The sequence below is a fragment of the Thermobia domestica genome, chromosome 5, assembly GCF_964235325.1.
Source record: "Thermobia domestica chromosome 5, izTheDome1.hap1.1, whole genome shotgun sequence".
Taxonomy (NCBI): domain Eukaryota; kingdom Metazoa; phylum Arthropoda; class Insecta; order Zygentoma; family Lepismatidae; genus Thermobia; species Thermobia domestica.
In genome coordinates, this window is record NC_137458.1 from 187,195,513 (window position 1) to 187,204,614 (window position 9,102).

Below are 9,102 nucleotides of genomic sequence, written 5' to 3' on the forward strand. Positions count from 1 at the left end.
AGAAGTCTTTAGGTGAGAAAGAATTAATATCATGGTTAGCTCACAAGGTATAGTAAAGAGAAAGCGCGTTAAAATGATGGACAAGTTAATGGATCACTTGCGATAGGAGAAGCATCCTCGAGCTTGTGAAGCTTTTTGTAATATGCATCCGCTATATCAGAAATCGCCCTAAAATGAGAACATTAGCAGAGATGTCACTTGACTTCATCGTAATAGTATTCTACAATGAATGAAAAAAGATAAAAATAAAATATTAAATCGATCTCTAAGTAACCCACTACTTTGGATGCATGTAATTTAATTTCTTTTTTTGAAACTTAGTTTCAATTGTCAAAGGGTGATAAATTGTCTTTAAACAAACAAATGAGTGGCATTAGAACTCGACGGCCATCTAATCGAAACTTCTGAATTGATATTTCCAGAATGGCTTCACCGAATATTAACAAGATGAGCAGGTGTGCCCGAAATGACGCTTCTACCAGTCACAAAAGGTGAGTGGATATAATATAAATGTTATAGTATTTTTCTTCAAGTATCAGTTAGTGATAATATTGGTTTGTAGAAAAGAAATCTAAACTCTAATGTATCGTATGACCAGTTGAATTTCCGTTGTCACCTACAGGTGACACTGGGATATAGAGCTACTTTTTGTATTGAAGAATATAATATGTACTACTATCGTATAACCTGTAATATGGTGCTTCAGTGTGTCTGAGTAAGTGTGTGATTGCGCGCGCGCGCGCGTGTGTGTGTGTGTGTGTGAGAGTGATCGAGAGAGAGAGAAAGAGAGAGAGATGTACGTAACTTCTTCACTTGTGGCAATAGAAAGAGTAAAAAAGGGCCCCTTTTCTATATTACTATTTATGTTAGGTGAAGTTAGTATACTTGTGTGATAAAAGATAAGAACTCAAGTTTTGCTGTTTAGTGATATTTTGTCCCTTGTATAAAAAAAAATACACAATTAGTTACCTTCTACATTGGTAGAAATAATTTAGTCATATTTACCGACAATAAACTAATAAATTTATTTTTCATTTGGTGCAGAATTTTGTCGCAAGGAATATGCACGTTTTTTAGAGATTTTATTTCACTTCGTTTACATTCCTTTGCTATCCTCAACTAAAAAAGACTTCTCACGTTTCATACAACCTAATATCCAATGAATATGTGCGAATCCAAAGCAGCCAAAGTTTAGTTTTAAATACATATCTTGCTTCAGTTGAGAAAACTACTTATCCCACAGGCATTTCATATTACGTTCGAATTTTAAAGATTCGAATTCATCTGATATTTTATACAAAATAACTGATTGTTAAAGTGATTCCAGTATTACTTTATTCAAAATATCTCTCTTTTTTCAGCTTGAAGCTCCATGAAATTCTCGACTGTTTGGAAGAAAACGAATCTGATCTTGACCTACAAGAAATAGTTCTAATTCCTCCTGAAGATGACTATAACACTGAAGAAGACAGTGGAGATGAAGATGGGGCTGATATGAATCGACTACCGCCAAGAGTTTTGAGGTCTTCTCTTGAAGAAATCACAAAATATGCTGACACGAAAAAAGTGTTTATAATAGTGGTGATGTACCTTACAAGAAAGGGAAGAAACGAGCATATCAGTGGCTGAAAAATCCAGTTTTATCTCTGAACGTAGAGAGTGGTCCGGAGAAAAAGATGAAGTGGTTCCTCATAACAAAAACTTGATAGTTTCTTCAACGGAGTGCTTTGAAATTTTTTTCTGATGAAGTTATTGAATACATTTGTGAAATGTCAAATAGATATGCTTCACAAAACAATCACTCACTCGACGTAACAACAGATGAGATTAGCGTTTATATTGCGACACCATAATACTTACGTATGCTGTGGGAAATCAAGGCTGATACTTACAACAAGATGGTTCAAACTAGTGAGAAGAAATTGATTTTTTCCTTAAATTGAAAAGTATGTTCATCTGTCAAACTGCATAAATCTCCCAGAAAACGACAAATTTGGGAAAGTTAGGGCAAATTTTACAATTCTAAATAACAAATTTAATGACAATTTGAAAAAAGTAAGTTCCTCTCATATATCTATAGATAAATCCTAGATTCCTTTTTTTGGTCGCCACGGCACGAATCAGCATATCCATAGCAAGAATTTGCGCTTTTTTACAAAGTGTGGTCTGCTGCTACACACGGGGGATACCTGATTACATTTGAGCCTTATCAAGGATCTAAATCTGCACATTTACCCAAGCAAGAAGGATTCGGTTTTTGAGCTGCTGTCGTACTCGAGATAGAATCACGTCTTCCTCGTGAATTAGGTCCTTGTAATCTGTATTTTGACAACTTTTTTACATCCTTGCCCCTTCTAACAGAACTTTCAAACCTTAACACGGGTGGAACAGGGACTATTAGGGAAAACAGAACTTAAAAATGCCCTTTGGAAGACACACATCTGCTAAAGATAATCAATCCAGAATCCATGTCATTCAAATGCACCAAAGAAATTACGATTGTCAAGTGGAAGAATAGTGTAGTGACTATTGCGTCTAACTGTCACTCCCAACTCCCAATTTCGAAAGTTGATAGAACAGGAATGATCGAATCGAAAAGAAGAAAGATTCAAATTGAATGCCCGTCAGTTATACAAAAATATAACAGATACATTGGAGGGGTAGATAGGTTTGACGAAAATGTTCACCGTATGCGCATAGGTTACCGGGGTAAATTGTGGTGGTTCCCTCTGTTTGTCTTCGGAATCGACGCAGCGTACCAGAATGCTTGGCTAATATTTAAAACCACATCCTCTGGGAGTCGATTTACATATTGTGATTTCAGGAGAGCAGTAGTGCAAGCCTATTGCCAAAAATATGGGAAACGTGCTAAGGAAAGTGTTGTGTGTGCATCACCTGTTTCATCAAGAGTTTCACTGTAGCAGCGAAATAGTGGAAGTGTTGAAGATCACGACCCTGTGGATTGTCCCCACGGAAGATGCGGTTTCTGCTACAAAAGAACTATAATGTGTGGAAAGTGCGAGGTTGGGTTACATCAGCATTGCTGGTACAAGTTCCATAATGCCAATCGATGACTTTTTTCCAAATCCGAACGCAAGGTTGGCAGAAAAGGCAAACAAACTCTCAGTTTGATGGCGTTCAAACTGTTTCATGAACTGCTTTCGGTTTTGAACCTCAATTTATGCTGGATATTTGTTGTAATGTGTGTGCAATCTCTTATATATGTTGAATTTTTGTTGCATTCAAAATATATACACGAGAACCATATATACTTACAGTAAAACTTCCACTCACATTAAGTTTAGCAGGGTGTCAGTTTGTACACGTATTGCGAGTGACACCTGTAGGTGACACCAAAGTACCAGGGTACCGGGGTAACAGTTTCTCAAAATAAAATGAAAAATGTATTAAGGAATGTCTAAATAATAACTTTTATTTGCGAGAACGTTTAATCTTTATAAATAACGCTATGAAAATTGCCGGGTTAAATCGATCTCTAAGTGATGCGGTGATTAAAGAAATAATTTTTAAGTTGGAGGGGATGTTCGATTTCTATTTATGGTTTAGGGTGCAACAATCGTGCCAATAATTCGAGGGTTCTATTTCGAGGTGTCCGGTAAGGCTAAAAGACTTATGGCGGCTTATGTCTTTCTAAATATGCTGTCATATTTAGAAATCAGCAGTGGACGTCGCCATGTATTCCTTAATTCCTATTGGCTTAAAGCTATTAAAGAAATACAACAATGAATCGGAGGCCGTAGTATCTTGTGTTGTGTATTTAGGTCTTTAAAACGGAGCAGTAGTGCTTTTATAGCTAATTAACTCACATTATAAAATGGCGTAAAATTTAAAAAACAATGGATTTACTTCTCCCTTTAATAAGACGATGGTATAACAGAACGAACAGCGGTAATTAATTGACAGAATTTTTTTTACTTAGTTTAGATTGGGAGATTTTCAGTTAAGTACACCTCAAAGATATAAAACTTCCTAGGCTCACTTCCCACATCTTGGATCAGAAGCTCTGAAAATATCCTCTTGGAAATAGCGTCCGAGAATTTGATCGTCTCGATGCCCAAAGAAAGTAATAGTTTCTTCTATTAACTTTCACTTAGCCTGAAAGTTAAACTTGCGTGTATAAAAATTTCGAGTCGTCTTTTGCAACCTTGACTCCCTTCATCAGGATGCTATATTAATAACGCTACGTATCGATCCCAATAATCTTGAGGTTATAAAACCTTAAAGTCTTTCTGACTCGCACGGTTCATCTTACACTACAGAGGGCCATATCGCACACTCTTATTAAGTTTATTGGATAATTTTAATTTCTCGATCTTCTAAACGTTTTCTCACCGCTGAGTAAAGTTCTGGTGAGCTTCCCCTCTGTAGCAGATTACTGCACGAACTGTATTAGCTTTTTAACACCTTTCATATCTGAAACGGAATGATCAACAGACGGTATTTCTGTAATCTTATTTATTAAATTCAACATTACCTCATCTCGCTGACGTGAATACAGCTTGCGTGTAGTGTCCATCGGCTGAAAAGTATCTTCTCAAGAGCAGAATGCTACTCCACTAAATGAACCCGATTAATCGCCAGCAGTTGAGGTTTACGAAGTGTACTCATTTCTAACACTGAACCAGACTGTCATTTGCCATGGAACGTATGAGAGCATGTCCATGGCCGTTGACCAGAGCCATCCTAGATCACCGAGTAAAATCCATTACAAAAGTACAAGCACCAAATCGTTTGTAGAATCCAGCATAGATGATCGCTGTATATAGCGGAATATCATGGCAAACTGCCAAGAGTACATTCCATGGAAAGTCCAGCTAAGAGCCGTTAACATTGGCAAGAAGAATGATGAAGCACACAGATATGTGTTTCGACCTATACTTCAGACTGTTTTCAGGGAATATTGTATTATCAAGTTACAAAACATTCAGATATTTTACTAAGAGATGTCGAGATACGTGCTGTTGTCTTGTTGAAACGAATGCAAGGAGTTAGCATGCAATACAACCCACCAGAGATAGTTATATTTGATAAGAAGCGTAGTGAGATTGGGATTTTTCTATTCCGACTTACACGCTGTAATACTCTAAGGTTTGTTGAAAATTTACTTTCATATGGCTAGAGATTCAAGATTTATCAACAAGGCTGCCGACTGTGGTTTTCTGCAGAAATAATGGTATTACTAATTTTAGATATGAGGAAGATTTAATTAAAAGGTAATAACAGTAGATGTCGAGATCCGCCATGATAGTCTCATTAGAACGAGAAGAATCAGTTTGCATGCATTATAACCAACGAGAGCGGGCGGCTTGAAATGATTAAAGTGCGGCATCTCATATTGCTTTTTGGGTCTTGCAAATTCGAATATTCGAGTTTAAACCCTGTGACGTGCGGAACAAGAATTCTTTACCTGTGAAAAAATGATTAGCACGGTGAGCTTATAAGGTATAGTTAAGAGAAAGCACGTTACAATGATGGACAAGTTGCTCGGTCACTTGCGATAGGACAAGCACCCCGAGTTTATGAAGTTTTCTCTAAAATGCATCTATTACGTTAGAAATCGCCTTGAAATGAGGTCATTACAAGAATGTCACTAGACTTCATTGTAATAGTATTCTATAGTTCTGAAAAGAGATAATAAGAGATTAAATCGATGTGTAAGTGTCACGATGATAAAAGTAATAATTTTGGGGTTGGACGGGGATGTTCAATTTTTAATTGTAGTTTAGATTGCAACACGCGCGCCAATAATCAGAGGGTTCCATTTCGAAATGTCCGGTATGGCTAAACGGCATATGTCGTCTTATGTTCTCCTTACAATGCTGTGAAATTTAGAGTTTAGCAGTGGACATCGGCATCTATTACTTGATTCCTATTGGTTTACAGGTAGAAAAGGAATTCAAAAATGAATCCAAAGCCGTAGGATCTTGTGTTGTGTACCTAGGTCTTAAAAACGAAGCAGTGGTGCTTTTAGAGCTCCTTTACCCACATTATACAATGGCGTACCATTGAAAAAACCGTGGATTTACTTCTCCTTTTAATAAGACGCGAGTATCATAGACTTATAGTTTTGGGAACGAACAGCGGCTTGTTTTAGGTGGGCCCTTGGAATTGAAAAATGTTGGGATACCAAATCTTAAAATAATTAGTATTAATTTATCAATGATAATCAAGCAATTGCTATATTTCCAATTTATTTGTAACTACAATACTATTTGAGAGTGCTTCCTGCTGAAGAAATTTTCGTAGCACTCATAACGCTCTCGCCTGGTCCTTGATCGTTAGCCTGATAGAAACTGTTTAATAATCCAAAGAATTGTGTTATTACGGATATAATATTTAAAGAAAGTCTCCTGTGTGTTAACACTCGAGCCTATCAATTATGCGTTTAATTAGCGTCCATGCTGCTTACTAGGGCTTACATAGAGAGTTGTGCAGGATTCACTAGGTTCTGGTCTATCATTCATAATATTTTCCCGATTGTATGCTGTAACACTTGCTATGGAACCAATTATATTCTAACCTCCAAAGCAGCATTACTTTGGGGTCTGAGACCGGTGATCTGATCTATGAGCAAAATAAAGAATCGATTTTAAGTTTTTTGGGATCTTAGCTTACACGGTTAGGTGGAAAATAATTACGGTATAGTATGTCCTGTGTTCGCTACCAATTTAGTAACACTGGTCATCACAAAGCTACCAAACTGTTGGCTAATCAAATAAGCTTTTCATATAAGCTCACTGTATGATTTGATTAGTAATTCAGTGCCACACATTTCATAGAGCAAAAAAGTAATTAATTTTAGAAGTCTGTTGGTGAAAAATGTCCATATCTAAATTCTAGAATGATATCACTATAGCATTGTCATGATAAGAATATCGTATTACATTTCATCAATCTGACATCCTCCTCCCTTCTAATGCTTTACACTCATGTTCTTGATGTGTCAATTCCTTCTTACTCGGAAAAGATTTAATCAAGTCTTCACTCGCGTCTTGATTTCCTATTCGCAAACAACCTTTGGATAGCTATTCATCTTGTGAAAGCTTCGCCACAACGATTCTATAATGGTGAGATATACACCTCTTCTTTAGATATAAGCAGTGTAGTACCTCTGTATTTCTTTGATATTTCAACATCAAATACTAATACTATATATTCTACACTTCCGCATACAGAAAATGACTGCAAGAAAAGTGAACAAAGCACATGCATTATGAAATTACATCAGCCATTATACTGGAAAGGGGTTCAAATCGTAACTCAGTTGAAGAAATTTCTGAACGCTCCAAAGTTGTACCCCTTTAGGAGGTTTGCAGTTAAGTAGTTTCTAGACACGACTGGATATATTATGTCAGGAAATGGCATAGAATCTCTTTGGTGTTTCGTGTACACTATGACAACTTTAGTGAAAATGCTGAATGACCATGCGTACTCAAGATCATTCAGAACTAATTTCTAGACTTTTCTCGGGGACCTCTACATGTGGTTGTGAGGACATTTAATAGTGTCGGAAAAGGCGACAGAATCTAGGATCTGCGATGTTATTAACAACGTCTGGATGACGAAATCAATATGCAACATTAACAAGGAAATGAAACTGCATGACAAAAACCATATAAGGAAATATCAAAATTAAGACGGTTACTTTTCCGAACTTATAACTTTGGCTGCAGTATATAGAGAAGGTCATAATCGTATTGCAATTCATCCAAAGGGACTAGATTGAACAGGTTACTACAACCTTCATTTGAAGGCTATTAAATTAATGCTTCCGTTTTCTCACGCAGCTGGTCATATTTTCTATGAAAAATTTGCACATCACTATACTCAACAGATGGAAGCACTGGAGGCAAATACGGTATCACAGTATACCAGAAATTAACAACTCAAGGAACATTCACAATTCGCATGAAAAGGGGCCTTCTTGAACGAAGTTCCAAGAGATATGATTATCGAACAGTGCATAATTAAGGGCACGAAATTTTCTCGGGGATTAACTCAACGTCAGACACAACGTTAGCAGGATTAATCCTTCATTCCCAAATACTCTTACGGTAAAAGAAGTTCTACAGGACTTTTGTGCTCATCTGTTTATCAGTTCATCCTCTTTATAAATTCATCGGCCGGACTCGTCTTACAGGCAAAGAGAAGCGGCCCTGGGTCTACAATTTAATCACGTTACTAATTACCTATAAAACTCCTATTAGAGTTTCAGGCCAATAACCTGCATGTGAATCCTTTACAAGCTTACACCAAAGGTGTAATATAACTGTTACTGAATATTCTTAAGCTTCGTGACGTTCTGTCTCAAAAGCAACTTGGTACAGTCGCAAGGATGTAGCTGCTGAGAAGTACCCTTTGATTGTCCTTATAGCCTATAAAACCTAGGGAAATAAGTTGAAACCAACTGGGGTCGACGTGTTGTAGAGGTTTAATTCTAACGCACCCTCTTGGATGAAAGTGTACATGAGGTCTTTGCTTGTACCGCATATCGAAACATCGTTCTTTATTAAGAGAGTTAAACTTTGTTTTTTTTTTTAGATCCGAAAACTAAACGGAAGTTATAAATATAGAATCTTGATTAAATCAGTCAACCTTGCAAAAGACGCGTCAATATTTTTTATAAACTCCAGTTTAACTTTCTGGCTAATAGAAATGTTATCGCAGTCTTTTTTACTTTCCTTGGGCAGCGGGACGAACAAGTTATCGGACACTATTCCCAAGAAGGGAATTACAGAGCTTCTGGTGGGAGATGTGGGAAGTGAGCCTAGGATGTTTTATATCTTTCAGGTGACTTAACTGAAAATCTCCCAGTGTAACATAAGTAAAAAAAAATCTGTCATTGATTATTTTCTTGCTGTTTCTGTTATACACCTGTTCTACCATACCTTTATAACATCTTTGTATCGCGAATCAGTGATTTACACCGCTAGCTTTAGTAATTCATCGGCCGGACTGTCTCACAGGCCAAGAGAAGCGGGTCTGGTTTTACAAGGTAATCACGTAATGTTTAAATTTAATAATTACGTAGAATTTCCCTTCAGTTGTGCTTGTATTGGCCTCAAAAGATTCAGCAACTCC

The 9,102-nt window shown here is 36.8% G+C and overlaps 1 protein-coding gene across 1 annotated transcript; it reads left to right on the forward strand.

Moving 5' to 3' along the window:
* Positions 1-428: 428 nt before the first annotated feature.
* LOC145684745 (uncharacterized) lies at positions 429-3,592 on the forward strand. Its single transcript, XM_081757120.1, has 2 exons — positions 429-491; positions 1,362-3,592. Exons 1-2 carry the CDS (start codon positions 448-450, stop codon positions 1,627-1,629), a joined length of 312 nt encoding a protein of 103 aa, XP_081613246.1. The 5' UTR covers positions 429-447; the 3' UTR covers positions 1,630-3,592.
* The last annotated feature ends 5,510 nt before the right edge of the window (positions 3,593-9,102 follow it).

What these genes read in the sequence shown, in the direction of transcription:
- LOC145684745 (XM_081757120.1), top strand. Translation starts at nt 448, where the DNA reads ATGAGCAGGTGTGCCCGAAATGACGCTTCTACCAGTCACAAAAG. An exon ending in GCTTCTACCAGTCACAAAAG is followed by an intron (nt 492 to 1,361) that starts GTGAGTGGATAT and finishes CTCTTTTTTCAG; the next exon opens with CTTGAAGCTCCATGAAATTC.